The following is a 22,561-nucleotide window of genomic DNA, read 5'->3' on the forward strand; positions in this document are numbered from 1 at the left end:
CTCTTTTCCAGAGATCTTTGGACTCCAAGAAGCTCCAGCCTTTAGCATCTCTTGCTACCAAGATCTTTGATCTCACTGCATCGTCTGCACAGTGGGCCTGCATCCGTGGGAAGCTGCTCGAGGTCCTCTGGTTACTCCTGTGCCTTCAGCCTGTGGGTCCTCTTGAGGGTCTTCTATGGCTCCAGTGGGCTCCCTTGCTTGCTCGGGGCCTGCTCCGACTCTCCTGCTTTGGGTGAGTTCCCCGAACCTTGCTGGTCCAGACACTGCACTTTCTTCGATTTCCACATCTGTTGTTGCTGTCAAAGCTTGTTGGTGCTCCTGCCGGTAACTGACCACCTGGTTCTCGCCTTCCGATGTGGGGCAGCTTGTATATGACACCTGGTCTCACAGCTGCAGCATCAAGGTCACCGTCAACTCTCCTGCATCTTCCGTCATCGCTGGTCATTGGTCTTCTGTGCCTCCTGGTAACTCCTTAGTTGCATAGACTCTGTCCCCTCTGCTTGCAGGTACTCCTCTTCAAGAATCCAACCTTGGATTCCACCCAACTCTTTCATCTTCTTCGACAGATTCAGTTTCCAACATCACTTTGCACCTATGCACCCAGCTTCCTTGGTGTAGGTATCCTGGTCCCTGGGGTATCCATGGGTGGGGTGAATCTCCTACCTTCCATCTTCCACAGGTTTCTTCAGGGTTCACTGGCAATGGTCCTTCTTCTTAAAAACTGCAACTGCGACTTTCCTCTTGACTTGCATAGAGTAAAAGTCTGTAATTCCACTCTGCACACAGCCTACCTGGGGTTTCTGGGTACTTACCTTGGGTGGTTCCTTGGGTCCCCAGATCTTCTAAGTCGTCTGGGCCAAGTCTCAACTTTGGTCGCAGTTCGCACTCCACTTTATTGGTATAAGGTCTAGTCTCCCCCTGGAGACCACTGTGTATTTGCGCGTCTTACCTGTTCTGGTTTTGAAATATTGTGTGCATTGTGTTGATATTTACAGGTAGGAGATATACCAATGTGCTAGTGAGTGTGTCTAATAAATATAACTATTTTTATAAATACACTGTGAGGTTCTTTTTCATTTAACCTACTCTACATGATTCGCCTGGTAAAACAAGCTGCTTAACACTCCTTCTGGAATAAGCCTGAAGGCTGCTCTCCAGAGCTACCACTTAGAGAGTTATCTATTGTTGTCTAAAACTACTAAAATCACCATAAAGGTTGTCTGGATTAGTGCAGGGTGCTTCACTTAAATATGTGTGCACCATATACTTGGTCAGACTCCTACACTTCTGCACACAGCAGAGCAATGTAACCATAGGTGAGCTGCCCTGCCATTGTTCATACTGTACTTTATTTGGATACCCTTGACTGTTCACTAAAAATATTTTCACCTTTGCTACATTGATTCTTCAGTAGCTACATGAACTCTTTCACAGCTTACATATATAATATAAGCATGTGTTTTAAGGCTGCTCTTTCCTAATCAATTACAGAAAACCAACAACTTTTTCTAAACGACTCAAGCCAAGAGACTGTCGATCACAAATGCAAAATACTTTAGAACAGGATATACAATTTTAGAAACCGGTTTCAAATGCATAGGAAATATTAAATATCCAAAGCAAAGGGAAGAATTATAAGTCAGCTAAATAGAACCCACAATGGAGACAGTACCCATCCTTTCTGTAAAGCAGATAAATAAGCATTGAGGTAACAGAAACTCACTGGGTTGAAACAAGTTTTAATTTGTGTCGGTGCTTGCATTTTTGTTGAGTAGGACTTATTTTTCATCATCAGACTGACAAACAGTAAGAGAGAAAAACACATAAAAGAGAGAAAAAAGGGAGGATAAGAAAGGTAACAAAATTGTGTTAGAGGGAGAAAGCAGGAAGAAAAAGAGCCCACTAAAGTGAAGTAATGAGGCAGGAAGTGTGAGGTGGCAGAAGGTAGAGGCATGAGGTGGAATTAAGTCTAAGCAACTACCTTGGATATTTGGCCAATCCTGCAATAGTGGCAAGTGGCAGAAAAAAAATTAGGCCCATGCCCTAGTTTGTAAAAAATAATAATAATAATAAGCTGTATATCAGCATGTGGCAGACCCAGAGTGAGGTGGGAGAGTTACTTTTTGATAACGTTGCAGCAGTGTTTCCTAAGCTTTAAAGGTTATTAAAAAATGGCGGTGACTAATGATATCCAACTTGAAAGAATTATTGTCAAAGAAACTGCAGATAACTGCTGCCAAGCAGCGACTTAAACCCATATAGGTATTGGAAGGAACACGGAGGAGTAACAAGGGTGTTGACCAGCCAAGATAATATAACATGCAGAGAAAACAGGAGGCTTAGCTGGCTACAGCACTAACCTGCTATACCTTTTAATGCTTTATTATGAAACTGGTATGGCCTGGAGCCCCCACACCATTTGGCATCTTGAGACAAAGCTAACATACTTGTCAAAGTTGACGTCCAGCATGCCTTGTTTCTCCTGACTTCGCATTATCAGGGGGGAGTCCAGGCGCTTCATAGCATGCTTGTCCACGGCCTGCGACCATTCAGTGAACATCTTCCTCACCAACTCCTCCAAGACCTGTGCCAGATGATGGTACTCCTCCACAGTTTCTTCCCCTATGCCAATGTGGGGTAGGAAGAATGCATTTGAAAGACTCTACATGATGAAAAGGAGAGAAAACAAAGGATGGCACATGTATTTTAGAAGAAGCTTTCTTATAATGCATTGTACACTGCAGCACAGTTGTTGCTTCACTTTTCACAAATACTGTGTTGACTCTTATCTTCACTTTAAAGGAGTATTACAATAAAATTAGTCACAACAGCAGATTAAATAAACAAGAATGGGAATTATAACCAAATCTGAGATTCCAAAGAGCTCTACCTTAATTCCTTTTCACAGTAACAAGCAAACCTAAAATTTGTTATTTTAATTTCAATACATTCTCCCTTATAAAAATCATACCACTACAAACCTTACATTAATGACCGGTAACACTGTAAACCCACCAGCCCTGAGTGCTTAACATACTCCTATGATATTCTGTGGCATCACCACAAACAGTCTTAGCAAAGCACTTGGAATATCAAACCCTTGATATGTTGCACACAAGACCTGACAGTAGGAAAGTATCTCTTTTGGCATGGTTACTGTTGTAAGGTTATTTCTTCTCTTCTTTCCTTACACCAATACTCTCCCTTCTGTTCAGCCTGCATGACTGGAGAATGCTGTATGATGTCATGGAATGTTGGTGTGTGGACTTGGGGAGAGTGTCAGTTGTAGATGTGAGGTTGAGCAGACAGGGAGTCTGCAACTGGTGGGGCTATTTCTACTATTACAGCTTTAACTTGTATCTACCATCTTACTACAATTTACCAATGTATCTATTTACTACCTGGAACCTAATACAATAAAGTACATCTTGGAACCTACCACCTTATCTACGATTTGGACTTCTTCACTTAATACATTTCCCCTCCACTTTCTGCCTGACTCTGATGCATCTTTGACTGAATGTGCAAAGGGTGCCTGCTAACCAGGTTCCCCGTACCTGTGTTCTTTCCAAAACTGTACCTTTGTTCTATAATTGGCGCACCTCTGGCCTACAAATAAATCCTTTTTAAAAGCTACCAGTGAAAACAAGGGCATTGTGAGGGTCTCTGAGGTCCGCAGCATGTATTGTGCCACCCTCATTGATACCTCACCAAACACATTCACACTGCCACTGCAGCCTGCATGTTTTGGTGCAGATGAAAGTGAAGAGTCAACCTTGCACACATCCATATGTGCCAGGCCTACCAGTACTACAAGAGGCATAGGTAAGTCACCCCCACAACAGGCCTACAAGCCCTAGGGCAGAGTGCACTATACCTTTTGTGAGGGCATAACTGCATGCGCAGATATGCCCCTGTAGTGTCTAGGTCCATTCTTAGACATTTTAAATGCAAGGTAAAGCCATACTGAGTACATGGGCTGGGAGTTTGTCACTACGAGTTCCACAGCTACACGATGATCTCCCTGAATTCCCATCTGTTTGGTACTAAACCTCTCAGATTAATGGGCCAAAACTGATGCCAGTCCTGGCTTCATTAATAAATGCACACACAGGGCACCTCAGAGGTGCCCCCTGCAAACCTACCGACCCACCAACCTACTCTTTTGTGCCTGACTGGTCTGCACATCTAGACATGTTTCTGACCCCCTGAGATGGGAGTATTTTGCTCTCGTGGGTCAGAAACAAAGCCTGCTGTGGGTGGCGGTGCTTCACACCTACCCCCAAGCAGGAACAGCATTGAAGGAAGATAAGCCTCAAAGACTTCCCATCCTTTGTTATGCTGACCAGGGCCTCTCCAGCTAGTGGAGATGCCCGCCCCTCTGACCAAGCCCCACTTTTGGTAGTAAGGCCGGCTGGAAAATTAGTGAGCAGGAGAGGTGTGTCCCCACTCAGCCAGGACCACCCCTGTCCTGAGCTGACATGACCCCTTCCTTTGAAAATACACTGTATTGGTTTGGAGAATTTAAGCCAATAGGGTTAGGGTTATGCAAACTCCCCAGACGGAGTGGACATACAAAGAGCGTCATCAACATAAGGGTAAGTAGCCCATTAGCTACTACCTTCTGACACCATCAACACCCTTAAAACTAGTGTTTAGGGGTACTGTTGGGATCTATGCTCAATGCATCTGCACCTGTATTCATAGAACTCTTGTTAGTTGCTAGGTGCTTAGAATGTTATGCCTTGAGATTATATCAGTAAGAAGAAACTGGAGAAGGAGCTGGAGGTCTCTCCATGTATGCTGAATAAATTCAACTTACTTATCTACCTTGAAGCTGTGTGTGACCCTCTTTACATTGGCGACGAGGCGCACATACTCTGGCAGGGAACAGAGTACTTGTTATGTTATGTTATAACGTTTTTGTATAGCGCACGGCTTCTGACCTTCATCCCTGGATGATACTACCTGGAGCTGGTAGTATACATTTACTCCTTCTGCCCTTTTGGAATATACTTCTGCCTTTCTGGAATCTACTTCTGCCTTTCTGGAATCTACTTCGCTACCCCCATGTGAGTGTTGGTGATTTTGGTATTCATTGACTTCGAACTTTACTTCAAAAAAAAAAATCTTTAATCTTCTACTGCATTCTTCGAAATTTCAACTGTCCCGCGCTTACTTGTCACGCTCCGCTTTAGAACCTGCATCGTGACGTTTCTCAGCTTCTCTTCCGAACCCGGAGCTGGAGTCTTGAAATCAGTGTGCAGCGGAGCTGTGCTCATCGTCATTGAAGTTCGATGACCTTCTGATGTCATCGCGTCTTCACATTGCGTGACCCTGCGCTGGCAGCCATCTTTATTTACACGTTGCCTAGTAACGCGGGTCTACTTCTTCATGCGCGTTTGTCTTCTGTAAACGAGCGCTTAAGAAGCCGGTGTGCATTGGCTTTCTGCATTGATTTTCAACATATTAAGCAAGCGACACGACGGACATTGATCTCCTACACGAGAATACCTTCCAACAATACATTTCTGTGGCAAGTAATAAACAAACAGTGTATATTCATTTTAAATCGACCCTATGCAATTGAGCCTTTAGAGTGACAGTAATAATTTTTTTTGTGAGTGTAAAAGTGCTCTATTTTTGTAGTGTATTATACTAACATGGCTGAACAAACTTTTGCTACTCCTCCAGCCTTTCTTCCAACTCCTGGGGAGCCAACCATACCGTGGAAGGAGTGGAAAAAATTATTTCTAACTTACATTCTTGCAACAGGTTCAGACAAATTTGGACCAATTCGCAGGCAAGCAATTCTTCTTCATAATTTGGGGGTAGAGGGCAGAAGGCTTTATGAAGATTTGCCTGAAATTTCTTTGGGCATTGGAAATGGTCAACCGAACAACGTCTATGAAATGAGCATGCAAATGCTTGAAAAAAGGTTTATGACTAAGATTAACACTGTGCTTGAAAGACATAAATTCTTTTGTCGTGCGCAAAAGAATGATGAGGACATAGCGAGCTACGTAGCGGCTCTAAGGGGACTGTCTATCAATTGTCAGTTTAAGGATTTAAATGATTCTTTGATTCGTGACCAGATCGTGAGATGCACTAATAATAAAAGGGTTAGAGAAAAGTTACTCATAAAAGATTGCACATTGGAAGAAGCAATCCAGATTGCTAAAGGACTTGAGAATACTGACTTGTGGATCAAAGAAATGGACAAATGCACGAGTACTGTATCATCCAAAGAATGCTCTACAAAACAATCTGAAGTCAATGAAAAATCTTCTCTTGTTCAAACTAGCGTTAATGAAACGAAGGTCGCAAAACCTCTAGCAAAGTTTGATTCCAAGTCTTATAGTAAATCTCCTAACAACTTTCGTCCTAATCCAAATCCTATAACTTCTTCACAACAGGGAAATTTTCGCCAATTGAAATGTTATAGGTGTGGGGCTCCTGGTCATATAGCCTCTAGCACACGTTGTATGGCGAGGAATTCTATTTGTAGAAACTGTGGAAAGAGGGGACATTTACCCAAAGTTTGTAATCTAAAATCTCAATATGTTCGTGAAATTGATGATTGCTGTGAGAATGTTCAAGAGTTTATGTTATGTATTGATGGAGTTGATGAGAAGAGTAGTTCTCCTCATGATGCTGTGTGTTTGATTGATGTTCCTACTGAAAGTACGGATAAGCTGGAGAAGCCGCATAGTTTGATTGGCTTTGACTGCAGAGATCCTAAGCATCCTGGATCTAAGGATGTTAGGATGCTAATTGATTCTGGAAGTCTTTATACGTTACTATCTAAAGACATGTACATCAACGTTTGGGCAGAGAATAATGATCTTTCTTCTTGGGAGGCTCCAGATATCAAGGCTGTGGGGTACGGTGGCAAAACCATAGACATTCTGGGATTGAAATGGATGGTAATAACTTTTTCTTCTAGGAAGGTGTTTGGAAGAGTTTACTTGACCAAGCAAGGTTCTAATCTGCTTGGCTGGCGCCACCAAAAGGATTTAGGTATTACTTTAAATCCCAATGCACCTGAACCAGTATCATCCTTCACTGTTCTCAATGTGGATGGTTTTGAAGTTAATATTATGAGAAAGTTTCCAGATGTTTTTACTGAGAAGCTGGGTAAGTTAAAAGGTTTTTCGCACAGAATAATACTCAAAAAGAACGCAGTACCTGTAGTTCACAAGGTTAGGAATGTTCCGCATTTAATGAGGGGTCCCTTGAAGGATGAGCTGGATAAGTTATTGGATTTGAAAATAATCGAGCCTTTCGAAGCCTCTGAATGGCTTGCGCCCATTGTGGTCGCACCAAAAGACGGGGGAGCAAAGATTCGTTTATGTGTGGACTTACGCGACCTGAATAGAAATATTTGGGTAGACAGACAACCACTACCCAACATATCTGAGATGCTGAGTGCAATGGGTGGGGGCGTAGTCTTTAGCGTGATCGTCATGTCGGCTGCGTATCACCAAATAGATTTAGATAAGGAATCACGTCACCTTACCTCCTTTGTTACTCCATTAGGAGCTTTTAGGTATTGCAGGATGCCTTTTGGGCTAGCATCTGCATCTGCAGTATTTCAAAGAGTAAAGCAGAAAATTTTAGCTGGTGTAGAGAATGTTTTGTGTTTTCAAGATGATGTGCTGATTATTGGCAAAGGTTGCAAACACCATGATAAAATCTTAACAGAGGTTTTAATACGTATGCAAAAGAATGGATTAACTATAAAAAGGGAAAAGTGCCAACTTAAACGTGACTGTGTGACCTACTTGGGTCATGAAATATCTGGTCTGGGAATTAAACCAAAAAAAAGCATAGTTTCTGCGATCAACAATGCTCCTACACCTACTAGTAAAGATCAGCTTAGATCATTTTTAGGCTTAGCCGAATATTGTTCGAAATTTATCAGGGGTTTTGCGAATGTTGTGGAACCCTTAAGATTGCTGATGAAGAATGGTGTTGTATTCAAATGGAGTGAGAGCTGTGAGGAGGCGTTTAAGAGTGTTAAAGATGGTATACTGCATGCACCGACCCTGGGTCATTTTGATGTTCGTGCAAGAACTCTGGTAACCACAGATGCAAGTAGTGTGGGACTTGGAGCAGTGTTGACTCAAATTTCCGATGGTGTTGAAAGAATCATTGGATTTGCTTCCAGGAGGCTTCAAGGTGCGGAAACCTCTTATTCGGTAATTGAAAGAGAAGCTCTCGCTTGTACCTGGGGTATCAAGCATTTCAGGTATTTTCTGTGGGGCTTACCATTTAGGGTAAGAACAGATCATAAACCCCTGGTGCATTTGTTTAAAGGTGGTAGAGGCCTTGAGGGTAATGTTACTCCAAGAATATCGAAGTGGATTTTGTCAGTTTTAGAATACAATTTTGATATGGAATACGTCAAGGGTGGGAAAAATGTGGTTGCGGATTATTTGTCTAGGATGCCAGTTGATGTGGTGTCTGAAGACTTTGTGGGTGATGAATTTTGTGCTAGTTGCAATGAAATTTTGGCATTTGATAAAGGCGAGTGGGAAAGTGCTATGAATGACGATCATTTATTAAAAATGGTTATGGATAATGTGTCTGGTGGTTGGTCGAAAGAGTCTTGTAGTGATGCTCGGTTAAAAGGTTTCTTTAATGTGGAAGGAGAATTAAGTGTTGCGGAAGGAAAATTGTGGCGTAGGAGTAGATTGGTTCCACCTTGCAGTCTTAGAACTAAAATTATGAGCTTGGCACATGACGAAGAGGAGAGTTTGTGAATCTTATTGGTGGCCAGGTATGGATGGGGAAATAGATGAAATTGTAAAGAATTGTCATGCATGTGCAAGCAGCGACAAGACCAAAGTGGTCAGACAACCTCCCCTTCACTGTGTTGAGTTTCCAGAACAACCGTAGGAGAAATTAGCCATAGATTTTTTGGGTCCAATTCATAAACTGGGCGTGCGTAACAGGTTTTTGATGGTACTAGTGGTTTATCATTCCAAATGGTTTGTGGTGGAGTCCACTGAGTTTATTGACACTAGAAGAGTTATTGGGTTTCTAGAGAGGGCGTTCTTAAGTGAAGGGATTCCTAAAACTTTAGTGTCGGATAACGGTGTGCAATTAGTTTCTAGGGAGATGAAGGAGTTCCTGGATGGTATGGGAGTTTGCCATGAAAGAGTGGCATTATTCAGGCCACAAGCAAATGGATTGGTGGAAAGAGTGAACAGGTTGTTAATGGAAAATATTCAATTGTCTCTTGCAAATGGTTTAACATGGTCTAATGAACTAAAGAAAATGATGTGGTCCTACAGAGTTACTCCGCACTCGGTTACTGGTGTTTCACCGTTTGTTTCCCTTAAAGGTCGTGAGCCTGGTCTCAAGGAGGTTCCAGGTTGGTTGAGAAGCAGGGAGTGTGTGTGGGTCGATCGCAAAGGAGTGAAGCATGGCGTTGACAAACAGCAGAGTAATTCTACTCTGTCGTATAATTTGAGGATGAGGGTACGTGAAAATGATTTCAATGTGGGTGATTGGGTTGTAACAAAGAAGGGTGGATTTGTTGTTAAAGGGGACAGCAAGTTCTCTCAACCTTTGCAAGTCAGGTCTGTCAAAAGAAATGTTTTAATTTTGTCAGATGGTTCTGCTTGGAACTGTGGTAATGTTGCGAAGTGTTCTGCTCCTTAATGTATATTATTTTTCTTTGTAACTGCATTATCTTGTTCATGTTGTGTTTCTATTATTATTTGCAATGGGGGAGATGTGTTGGGATCTATGCTCAATGCATCTGCACCTGTATTCATAGAACTCTTGTTAGTTGCTAGGTGCTTAGAATGTTATGCCTTGAGATTATATCAGTAAGAAGAAACTGGAGAAGGAGCTGGAGGTCTCTCCATGTATGCTGAATAAATTCAACTTACTTATCTACCTTGAAGCTGTGTGTGACCCTCTTTACAGGTACCCCTGAACCTTAATCCTGAGTTCCACAGAACCTACGAAGAAAGAGGACATCCCAGAGCCGTACAGCAGATGAAGACTGAAGACACCCACTGACTTGGCTCAGACGTACCAGCTTGTATGCAGCCCTCGAAGATCCTGCAAAACATTACGACTCGTCCTGCAACCCAGCAACCTCAAAAAGTTAGAGGAAGGACTGCTGCCTCTACAAAGACTAGAACTCCCAAGAACAGTGTAGGAAAGTAGGATCTGCTTTCATAGTTACCCCACCTTGCTGGTGTCATTCTGTTTTCAGACTAATCTGATCCTACTAATCTGGACCCCAGTCACTGTGCTCTCCCCCTAAATTGGATTATGGTAAGTACTTTGTTACCTTCCTAATTAGCTACTGGTTTACCCTTCTAAGTCCATAGTATATGGTACTAAGGTACACAGGGAATAGGTACACCAGGGGTATCCCATGGGCTGCATCATGTATTATACCACACATGCGAGACCATTCAAATTGTGACTACAGGCCTGCCAGTGTAGGCTGTGTGAGCTGGCGCTAGCACCACTCACAACAGATATACGTTTCCTTATGTCTGAGGAGTCAATTCTCCAGGCTTTGCAAGTGCGAGTGCGAGCAGCCATTTTATACATATAGTAGGCATTAAGTCAATTACGAGATGTCAAACTATATATTGGCTGCACCAAAACTGGTCATGTTTGGTATCAAACATGTTGGAATCCTACTCCAGCACTGATTCCAGTGTTGGATGTAGGATCCTATGTATTGGGGAGGTCCCCTAGGGAGTCCCCCTGTATTCTCGGTACCAGCCTTTCATGGTCTAACAGCAAGCTAGTGCTGCTGCAGACAACAGACATGTTATGTTATGTTTGTTCAACTTGTAAAGCGCAACAGCTGCCTCAGCAAAGAGGCGTCCCGGCGCTGACTCCAGGCAGACTAAAAACTAGAGCCTAAACCGAGGGGAAGTGATGAGTTTTTATTGCCGTCCTAAATATCAAGTAGTTTTCCAGACGGCAAATATGAAGGGGAAGGGAATTCCAAAGCTTGGCGGCTAGACAGCGGAAAGATCGTTCCCCGGCATGTAGACGTTTTACCCACGGGACAAGAGCCAGGAATGACCCTATAGAGCGCAGGTGGCGCGTGGGTGTGTACGGTACCAATACATCGGTCAGAATACAAGGGGAAGAGAGTTTCAAGATTTTGAAGGCCAGGTAGAGAGCTTTAAATTCTATGCGCTTGGCCACAGGCAGCCAGTGTAATCATCGGATTACACCCAAAATGAGGCCCCTTCTCAGGAGTCCAAGAAGAACTCTGGCAGCCGCATTTTAGACCCTTTGTAAGCGCATGACCCCTGCTTTATTAGCCCACCAAAAAAGTGAATTGGCATAGTCAAGCCTTCACAATATGGCCGCCTGGACAATCAATTGTCTGGTGGGCGGGTCAAAATACCCCAGAAGGGGTTTCAATCCCCGTAGTAGACCGAAACACGTGCCTGCTATTTTCTTGGTGGGGTCCTGAAAACTGAGGGTTGAATCCATCTATACCCCTAGGTTTTTCACTACCGACTTAGGGGTGGGTGCGCTCCCTAGAGTGTTAGGCCACCAGTTCTCACTCCAAAGCTTGATGTTGTTCCCCACCAACAACTCCTCCGATTTATTAGAATTGAGCTGGAGGCAGTTAGCGGTCATCCACTCCGCGGCCGCCGCCTGCCCGCTCCTAAATTTAGGGGCAGCCTGCGTAGAATCGTCAGCAAGAACCACCACCAACTGCATGTCATCGGCGTAAGAGTCAATGGAGAGACCCCTGTCCCTGGATATCACTGCCAGAGGTTGTACGTACAAATTAAAAATGACGGGACTCAGGGCAGAGCCCTGTGGCACACCCTGGCCAATAGACTGGACATGTGAAAGGAAAAGCTGAGCAGACACCTGAAAAGTTCTTTCAGAGAGGAAACATCTAAACCATTCCAAGGCAGAACCGCCAATTCCTGCCTCCTCCAGATGATTTAAAAGGATCTGGTGGGATACAGTGTCGAACGTGGCACTGAGATCTAACAAGATCAGTGCAGCAGTGTTACCCACATCTAGAACGGTCCGCAGATGTTGGTCATAGCAAGGAGCGCTGTCTCCGTACTGTACCCAGGGCGGAAACCGTTCTGCATGGGATCCAGGATGCGGTTGATATTAAAAAACGCTGTAAGGGTGGTATTAAGGTGTGCCTCAGCGATTTTAGCTGCCCATGGTAGAAGAGAAATTGGGCGGAAATGTTCTAATTTTGCTGGATCCAGTGATAGCTTTTCGAGAAGGGGGACTACCATTGCCTGTTTCCATGGCCTTGGAACCGTTGCTGTGGAGAAAGAGGTATTAATCAACTGGCACAGAGGGGCCAAGATGACAGACAGAGATTTTAAAAACTGGTCCGGCTTGAGAGAGTTTACAGGAGAGCCAGATTTCATTTTGCTGCAGAGCCGACGGAGCTCATCCTGAACAACATGAGGAAAAGCAGTAAGAGTGTGAATGGTAGGGGGCCTGGATCCAGGGCTGAGACAAACAGGAGCCAGAGGAAAGGACTTATATATGGTCTCCACTTTTGTTTTTTACAAAAAAGGTGGCAAGGTCCTCACAGTGCTGCTTAGACGTGATCATAGAGGCCGTGGGAAATTTCCTGAGTTTAAAATCATTAAGTATTTTAAACATGCACTTGGTTGGATTGCTACTAGACTGAGATTCTGCCCTCCTGCTGCTGACCCAGGCTTGAGCAGGGCAAGGTAGAACAATAGGTTTACTCGGCTCCCCTGCATACAAGTTCAGGGAGCCGTTGGCTACCGCTCTGGTGCAGAAATGGACAAAGGACATGGGAGTATCCTCCCCTCCGTCCAGCCCCTCCCAGAGGAACCCCTGAATTGTTCCAATCCTTTCCTTTGGGTACTTGAGAGATTACCTGATGGTGGCTCTTCAGATTCATCGTGGGAAAAGATTCAGATCCAAAACCACTTCTACTTCTACCGTCTGGGCACTGTGGACTTTGTTGGACTTCGCTTTGGGAACCGAGACTGCATATGGGAAGACTCCTGCTGCTCCTGCTCTCGACCTCCTGCCAGTCTTCTGGGTCGTCTGTGCCTGTTCTTCATTCAGGTTCTTCTCCAGGCCAGTGGGCATCAAAGACACCCGAAGCAATCTCTCTTGAAGTGAAGGAGTCACTCCCCTGCATCTGCAGGCGCCTCAACTAAGCTGACTGACCTGCTACTACTGACGTACTCCGGACTTCGAAAGGTCCAGCAACAAAGGTGGTAGTTCTTTGACTCCTTCTAGGCCCTGCACGGTCATCTCACAGAGTTTGAGGCAAGTATCCCTCGTCGGAACCGCTGGAACAGCACCTTTGTGCACCGCGTCAACTTGCCATTGCCATGGCTTGTTGACTCTCTTCTCCAGAGATATTCGGACTCCAAGAAGCTCCATCCTCCAGCATCTTGTCCTGCCAAGATCCTCATCCTGACCGCATACTCGGCAACATGGGCCTGCATCTTTGGTGAGCTGCTAGAGGTCCTCTTGCGAACCATGTGCCTTCGACCTGTGGGTCCTCTTAAGGGTCTTAACGGCTCCTGGTCTTTCATAGGACAAGGTCACCGTCAACTCTCCTGCATCTTCCATCTTTGGTGGTCATTCGTCTTACATGCCTCCTGGTTACTCCTAAGTGGCATAAACTCTGTCCCCTCTGCTTGCAGGTACTCCTCTTCACAAATCCACCCTTGAATTCTTCTTCTTTTACCTTCTTCACCAGCGGCATCTTCACTGAAGTCCTACATTGTGGTCAACGGCAGTTTCTATCGTCGCCTCGCACCTATGCACCCGGCTTCCCTGGTGTAGGCATCCTGGTTCTTGGGGTATCCACGGGTGGGGCGACTCTTCAACCTTCCACATTCCACGGGGTTTACTCAGGGTCCTCTGGGTAAGGGTCCTTCTTCTGCAAAAACTGCAACCACGACTTCCCCATTGAGTTGCATTGAGTACACAGCTGTGTTTCCACTCTACAGACGGCCTCGGTGGTGTTCCTGGGTACTTACCTTGGGTGGTTCCTTGGGTCCTCAGCTTTTCAACGTCTTCTGGATCAAGTGTCGACTTTGGTCGAAGTTCGCATTCCACTTTATTAGTATATGGTTTGGTCTCCCCCTAAGACCACTGTGTATTTGTGCTACTTACCTGTTCTCCATTTGAAATATTATGTGTATTTTGTTTATATCTCCCAATAGGAGATATACCAATGTGTTAGTAAGTGTGTATAACAAAGATAACTATTTTTATAACCACACTGTGTGGTTCTTTTTCATTTAACCTACACTACAAGGTTAGTACTGGTAAAACAAGTTGCTTTACACTCCTTCTGCACTAAGCCTGTAGGCTGCTTTCCACAGCTACCACATAGAGAGCTTTCTATGGTTGTCTCCACTAAAATATATGGGTTGTCTGGATTAGTGCAAGGTGCATCAGATAAATAAGTGTGCACCATACTAAGTCAGCCTCCTACATATAGTGGCCCTGTTCAACAAGAAACTCCAAGAAAGGCCTCTGTGACTTGCGGAATCGCGAAACCCCGCTTACGGATCTAGCACAGCAACAGATGCCTCTGGGCCGAGTTCAAGTGAGGTTCTCCTGTAGTCAAGCTGCCAGAGTCCTCCTTGGGCTGACCCTCCTGGACTCCACAATGACGCCTGCAGCCTCAGCACAAACGTCCCCCTAACAGCGACCAGCTCCGGTAAGACATTTTAGATGTCAAAGGACACCCCTGCACCTGCAGCTCCCAAGCCTTCGGGAGCCCAACGACAATGGCCTGGTGTCCCTCAACATTTGAACTGGTTTCTTTCGTCCAGCTTCCTGGTCCGAGCCTACAGCCTTTGTTTGAAACCATTGTCTCCCATTGATTTGCATTGGGTGTCCAACGCTGTGATGACACTCTGCACCCAACCACACGTGTGCCGCTGAGGGTGTATGTTTGGTGCGCCTTGTGGCCCCCCCAGGGCTTGTCCAACCCCTCGAGATTGACCTCCAACTCCGCTTTACTTACCTGTAAGTTGCACGACTTCGAGCACCCCCAGTCTCTATTGGTTAAAATTGGGCACCTGACTCCGAATTTGACCTCTGCACCCAGCCGTCTCAGTGCCGCTGGTGGTGCAGTCTTGGTTCTCACTTGAGCCTTGCTCTGTGCTGACCTAAAATCATGAAGACTGGGTTTGTAAGTAAATTAATTACCTGTGAAATTGCCTTCTTGTTTTCCTCCCACAGGACAATATTGCTCATTTGAAAAATTGCACTAAGGGTACATTTTTCTGCATTGCAAAGTACTGCCATTCCCAAAAACGTTATCTACCTTGATAAACTGAAGTCTTGCATTAAGTATTCTTTTTCTGCATTGAAAAGTATTGCCAATTTGTAAACTAAACTTACCTGCCACTAAGTTTCTTTGGTTCTTGCCTGATTTTGTACAACAAATGCTTAACACAGAACTCTGAAAAGCCTAACTGCTCGGCCACATTACCACAAAAGAGAGCATTAGTTGTATCTACTTCAGCCTCTGTAAAGCCTCTGGGGATCCATTGGCCTCTGTGTACACTATAGCTTACTTAGGTATAGTATATACAAAGCCAACTTCCTACACTGACAAAACATTTCTAACACAATGCAATGACTTTCTCCAACTCAAAAACGTGTCGTACATACACCAGCTCTCCCACACAATGGACCCCTAGCTTCCCCAAATGAAAAAATAAATCATCTGCTTTTGCCCTGGCACTTCCCTTTAATACACTCCCAAACTCCCTTCGATATCTCTTGCCAATCTGAAAGACTGCGTCTTGGAGGTTTCCTAGCCGCTCCGCCTCCCCCCATCCCTTCTGACACAGCAAAATAGGACTATGTAATGTTTGCCTGGGCGGAAGAATACTGGGACAGCAAAGGGAGTTAGACTCAACCTCCAATGGAAGAGACTGGGCACAAGGCCAATTAACTTTCATTTAGGCGTTTGGCTCATGATGTGTCAATGGCCCCAGAGTGATGATGTTCAAAGGCAGGAGCACACCAATGCATTACCATAATGTCTTTTGCAGGCCTGAAATAATTGTCTGATACTATGGGATCCTAAATCTTGCGGCCGGAAGATTTTCAACAAAGAAGTATCTGCTGACGCTGATAGCTCAACAGATGACTGACTGGCATTCTCACAAAGAACGGACAGCTGGGTGACAGACGTCCTAACCTACGAAGACCTAGAGCATAGCTCATTTCTCAATATCCTTCAAAGGCATATAAAGTAAGTGGATATAATGGGATGTAACAGAGAAATGTCTGTGCAGCACCACAACAAATTAGAACAGTATGCGTTCCTGCGAAGCAGTGTATCTGCACAGAAAGAGAGCATATGATGTCCACTAGTTCTAGTGGGCAACCTTATAGAAAGCTATCCTAGTGGTAGCATGTACCAGCAGTCATCAGGCTAAGACTTCAGTAGGCGAGTTAATCAAGTTGTTTTACCAATTATAATCCCTTGAGTACCAAATGAAAGGACACCACACAAGGTATATATCAAATATATATGTATTTAATCTAAACACAACCCCTCTGCACTCTTTATGAGATCAGAGGTAAAAATACAATACAAGTCACACAATTAATATACGATAAGTTGCACAGTATATGTTATGCCCTAGGGGCCTCACAAACCATATACTAAGAAAGTGGTATAAGAACCACGAGAGAGTTAGAAAGCAGGCCTGGGGCCTGTGGAATCGCTGGGGCTACTCTAATCGACCAAAGGTTATGAAGTAGGAGGCCCACGGGAGACGCGTGCAGTGTCTAAACACAGGCGCGGGTTAATACTGACTTTCTATGGAGATCGTAAAAGTTACAAATATACCATTTAAGGACACTTCCGGACGGACTAGGATGGAACCCTTTTAAACTAGGACACTTCGAGAGTCAAGACCCACTGGAGCACCGAAGTACTCGTGTTACCTCACCCAGGGAAGCCGGGTACATAGGTGTCTTTTCGTGTCGGGTTTCGTTGTCGTTTTCTATGGATAGCTGCAAAGAAGTGCTGCAGGCGACCAGAGGAAAAGTGTCCGGGTGGATCCAAGGGTGGATCGAAGATCTGAAGAACCTGAAAGCAGAAGGGACAGAGTCTGGGTCACTAGCCAGTGACCAGGAAGGAACCAGGAAGGAACCAGGCGATGTCGGGTGATTTCAGGTGAAGTAGTCGAACTTGTCTCTTCAGCCACGAGGTCCAGGAGGCATCGACGATGACCAGGCGCTGGATTTGAGCTGTCCCACGATGGATCTAGTTGACTGCGGTGTCGGTATGCGGATTGGACCCAACAAGCCGTGGCAACCGCAACCCACGCAGGAATGTCGAAATTGGCTTGGTTGCAGAACAGCAAGGTCTATGGCGCTTCTTCTTTGCAGGGAAGCTGTAGCACGCCTGGAGCAACCAGGAAAGCGAATTAGTTTCAAAATGGAGTCTTCAGGGGGCTCACTAGCCAACGTACTAGGAACCGGAAGATGCGCTGAGCTCAAATGCAAAGGCGGGGCCTCGCGGAGTGTGGGGGCCTGGGCTTCGGTGCAAATGGTGCTCGGGGCTGGGGCTTCAAGCACCCCAAAGCCAAACTTCGAGATACCTCGTTGAAGGAGTGCAGCTTGCAAAATGCAGGATGTCCAGGAATTCCGGTCCCACGTCTCTCATGTCCGCCACGGTTCTCAGCTTTGCTGTGGATGTGGGTCGGGGTCAGGGAAGTCTGGAAGTCCAGTTCCTGTGTCGCAGATTCTTCCGGATCCGGCGGGAGCCTCGAAAATGCAGACCGGCAAAGTTGCTGTTGGTGCCTGTTTGAACAGGGTGGTCACCCCTTGACCACAAGGGAGATATTTTTAAGCATGGGCGTAAAATCCATTCCGCTCGCGGATTTTGCGGATTTTCGGCAAATTCGCAATCCGCAAACTCTCGCGAACTTGCCGAAAATTCGTAAAATCCGTGCGAAGCGGATGTTTTGCTTGGTCGCACTTGCCAACTAGAATACTATACAATTTCGCGGGAGTAAACACTTGCGAACACGTAGATGCGGCGGGCAGCGACAATCTCGCAATTGCGAGATTGCAAAATTTGCAATTTCGCACAAGAAATCCACCAGCAGGCAGCATAAACCTTGAAAATTATGATTTTTATCAGAATAACTCCTCAGGTTGACATTTGCCTGCACTTTTTCTTTGCAAGGAGTCCATTTTGGGGGGGGGGGGGTGGGAGGATGGAAGTGCCCCACAGTCTCCAACTTCCTGTTCCTGTCCAGCAGGCTCCTCCCAGTGCTTTTTTCATGTGCTGGTCACTTTGATTTGGATCTTGACCTGGAAGGGTTACTTTTTGTGGATGCTGCTGGATATTTGGATTTTTGCAAAACTGAAAGCACTCAGCAGGTGCAAAAGTTCAATCTTATCATTATGTTATGTTATGTTATGTTATGTTAAGGTGATTTATTGTGCGCACAGATACTCCAGCCAAGGAGCGTCCCGGCGCAAGGACAAGGCAAAACACAACACAACAGAGAATAAAGACAGAGCCACTAAAACAGGAAAGTTTTTATCGCCCTCCGAAAAGTCAAAAGGTCCTCCATCAAACGAATTTCAACAGGGAGGGAGTTCCATGCTGATGCAGCCACGACCCTGAAAGAACGGCCTCCCATACGGCTGAGCCTGAATCTGGGGACCACTGCAAGGGCCAAACCCTGGGAACGGAGACTGCGGGTGGGGACATAAAAGGAAAGGCAGCTCGACAAAATTTCCGGGCCGATACCTCTCAGAATCTTAAAAGCAAGACACAAGATCTTAAAGAGAATGCGCTTCCTAACCGGAAGCCAATGTAAAGAGCGAAGGACACCTGCCACAGAACTAAATCTGGGCAGGCCAACAATCGCTCTCGCCGCGGCATTCTGAACCCGTTGCAAACGGGTTAGTTCGGCCTGGTTAGCCCCAGCCAGGAGAGAACTGGCATAATCCAGGCGAGAGATGACAGTAGCCTGGATCACCAGTTGCCTGGTTGGGGCATCAAAGAACTTGAGTACTGGTCTCAAGCCCCTTAGAAGTCCAAAACAACAGGCCGCAGTCTTTTGTGTGTGCCCTACAAAGGAGAGGCCGGCATCCAACCATACCCCGAGATTTTTCACCTCCGACACCGGGGTCGGAGTAGGTCCCAGCTCTGAAGGCCACCATTGGTCGCCCCACAGCTCCACTCCCTTACCGACGACCATCACCTCCGTCTTTGTGGCATTAAGCTGAAGGCAATTGCCTGTCAGCCAACTAGCCACCGCCTTCAGTCCAGACTGAAACCTGGGGGCCGCAATTTCCGCGTCCCCGCTGAGAGTAACCGCCAGCTGTGTGTCGTCGGCATATGAGACCAAGGTTAGGCCCCACTGCCTAGCGACATCAGCCAGCGGTCTCACGTAGAGATTGAACAACGTGGGACTCAGCGAGGACCCTTGCGGAACCCCCATGGCCAGCGGTTGGTAGTTGGACTTGAAGGGAGGAATGGCAACACAGAAGGAGCGGTCGTCTAAAAAGGAGCGGAACCATTGCAACACCTGACCGCCAATACCAGTCTCCTCGAGCCGGTGCAGGAGGATGCTGTGGTCCACCGTGTCAAAGGCGGCGCTAAGGTCTAACAAAATAAGCGCCGCCGTTTGACCAGCATCCAACCTTGCCCGGAGATGTTCCACCATCACAAGTAACCTTTCCCTGTAGTGCTTCCTGAGGGGCCCCTTCAGAGTTCATTTGCCTACTTGCAACTATTCTATGACTCTGCTCTGACCCTCACAGCAGGCTCAGAGAATAGCTACAAGTATACAACAAAGATCCTGTTAAAAAAATTACACTGCAACAGAAAGCAATTACAGACAAAACTGAAAGCACTCAGCAGGTGCAAAAGTTCAATCTTATCATTAGTAACCATTCCCTGTAGTGCTTCCTGAGGGGCCCCTTCAGAGTTCAGTTGCCTACTTGCAACTATTCTATGACCCTGCTCTGACCCTCACAGCAGGCTCAGAGAATAGCTACAAGTAGGCCACAAAGGTCCTGTGAATAAAAATTGCACTGCAACAGAAAACAAATTACAGATAAGGAAGCAGGTGCCAGCCAGACTGGAAGTTTAAATTCAGTGACACATTAATCAACCCCAAATTAATTCATGTTAGTTGAAGCAGGGCAGGTGTGCTTGCTTTTTTTCACCCCCCATAATCTACAGTGATAAACCAACCATAGGGTGGCATGGGTGTACCAGAGGGTGGCATGGGTGTACCAGAGGGTGGCAGTGGTGAAACAGAGGGTGCTGTGAACCTGTGATGATGAACCTGACATAGAAACAACATAGTCGCGGCCGTTGCGAGCCGACAAGTAAGTTCGCAATTGCGAACTGGTACACAACCCTCGCGAACTGGCAGAAACCCTTGCGAACACAAAAAAAATCCGCAAATTCGCGAGAGTTTGCGGATTTTGCGGATTGCGAATCCGTAAATACGCAAGTTCGCGGATTGCCAATTCGCAAAATCCGCCCATGCTTAGATATCTTCCGTCTTCCAGTCAGAATGGAACGTCGAAGGTCCAGGATATGTCTTTCAAAGATTCTTAGGGACACAGTTCCTATACTTATACTAAGGATGGGGGCTGGACTACCTGGCTAGGTCCCTCCTATGGGTGGACCTGAGAAGGGGGTGGTTACACCCCTTTCCCGTTGTCCAGTTTCGCACCAGAGCTGGGGCTGTGTGCCCCAGCAACTGGTTTGAAACGGGTGTATATGTGTCTATATGAATAGGTAGATATAGGGATACTATATCTAAGTAAGGGGTGATTACACCACCTTACCCAGGCTGTGTGAACAGACCTGTGGTGTTAGTTTGGAAGGCAAACCAGGGGTGGCACAATACATGCTGCAGCCCCTTGTAGGCCTAAGGTGCACCTATGCCCTGGGTACCTATGGTACACTATACAGGGGCTCACAAGGGTGACCCAGTAACCAAGCTGGTATGTACCTAAAGTACATGGTATCAATTTAGAGAGAGAACAGCTGGGCTGTGGGTCTGATTAGCAGGCCCACAGCCACACTAAAGGCGAAAAACCAGAGAATCACAGCAAAAAGTGGGGGTGACCATAGGCAGCAGACCCTACTCTCCTACACAGATTCCATAGTTACAGCCCTGAATCTCCCGTGCGCAGATCTGGCAAGAGTTCTGAAAGAGTAGTTGTTGTTGATAAAACTGCAGCTGCTGAAATCAAAACAGTGAAAGCCAGTGTCCACACTGCAGAGGTTTTGCATCAAAGGCTGAGGATGCAAGAAGGTACTCAAAACACAACAATGTACGATTTGTAGGAGTTCCAGAAAGATAAGAACAAAGCATTAAATTGCTTGCTGAAGACTTGATCTGGACTATGTCTCTATCAACCATCTTCTGGGTGGAAAGGACCTATGAAGCACCAATGCCAATGTCATGACTGGCTACTCTTCCTCGGGCAAACATTGCTTGAATCTTCAATTATAGACATAAGGATGAAATCCTCCGAACGGCCAGAATTTATGGACTGCTGACACTTTGCAATGCCAAGATTCCCTTCTTTCCAGAATTCATTCAAGCAGAGAACTCAGTAAACAATGTATCAAGTATATTATGATGTAGGAAGATCTTGAAACTTTTTTCAAAATAGATGAAGTCTAGGACTTCCTTGAAGGGGGTGGGGTCACAGGAAGGTCCCAGAGTCAGGAGCCATCAACACAACACCAAATATCAAACTGAAGGAGTCAGATGAGGCACAGAAAATACAGAACACCCACAGACATGATCAAGGATAGACATGACCTGGGAATCAGGTAACAAGTCAGGCAGAAGTTCAGACAGAGAAGAAGAGGCACATGGATACTGTTGCATAGCAACAATTGGTAACAGGGTGCAGGGGGAAATGGAGCAGATGACCTGCCTCCAGAGATTACTATGAAGATTACAGAATACTTAGTCCAACAAGAAGCTCAGAGGTGCTCACACTAGCAAAGATAAACTAAAAGAGATGTAAATAGAGATTATGGGGTGTTACAGACTCTGGACAAAAGTGAGTAAGGCAAAAGGAAAGGGAGAATTAGGTTTTGCATTAACTTACGTGGCTAGATCTAGCCCAGGAAAACTTATGAAAGGTAGAGTTACTAACTGTGACAATTTCAATTAAGGGTGAACAAAGCAATTTCAATTAAACCATTATGTTAGTGTAAAAAAGTAGGATCTGCTTTCATGGTTACCCCCACTTTTTGCTAGTATTATTCTGTTTCCTGACTAGTCTGACCGCTAATCAGGATCCCAGTCACTGTGCTTCCTCCCTAAATTTGACATGGTACGTACCTTGGTACATCCACGATTGGCTACTGGTGTACCCTTCTAAGTCCCTAGTATATGGTACTTAAGTACCCACGGCATAGGTAAACCAGGGATCTCCCATGCAGGCTGTGTAAGTTGGTGCTAGCACCACTTACAACAGATATACGTTTCCTTATATCTGAGGTCACTGCACTTAAAACCTAGAAGTCACCCCTATGGCAGGCTCTTCA

General features: G+C 45.6%; 1 protein-coding gene across 2 annotated transcripts in view; it reads right to left on the reverse strand.

Moving 5' to 3' along the window:
* Positions 1–22,561, reverse strand: part of DNAH2 (dynein axonemal heavy chain 2) — a 3,497,426-nt gene that overhangs the window by 2,961,108 nt on the left and 513,757 nt on the right. For both annotated transcript variants that reach the window (XM_078670326.1, XM_078670327.1), the window contains one exon: positions 2,448–2,662. In XM_078670326.1, the coding sequence (XP_078526452.1) occupies positions 2,448–2,662 (215 nt within the window). The remainder of the gene's footprint in view (positions 1–2,447; positions 2,663–22,561) is intronic.

Source organism: Lissotriton helveticus, chromosome 12 (assembly GCF_964261635.1).
Source record: "Lissotriton helveticus chromosome 12, aLisHel1.1, whole genome shotgun sequence".
In the NCBI taxonomy this organism is placed as follows: Eukaryota; Metazoa; Chordata; class Amphibia; order Caudata; family Salamandridae; genus Lissotriton; species Lissotriton helveticus.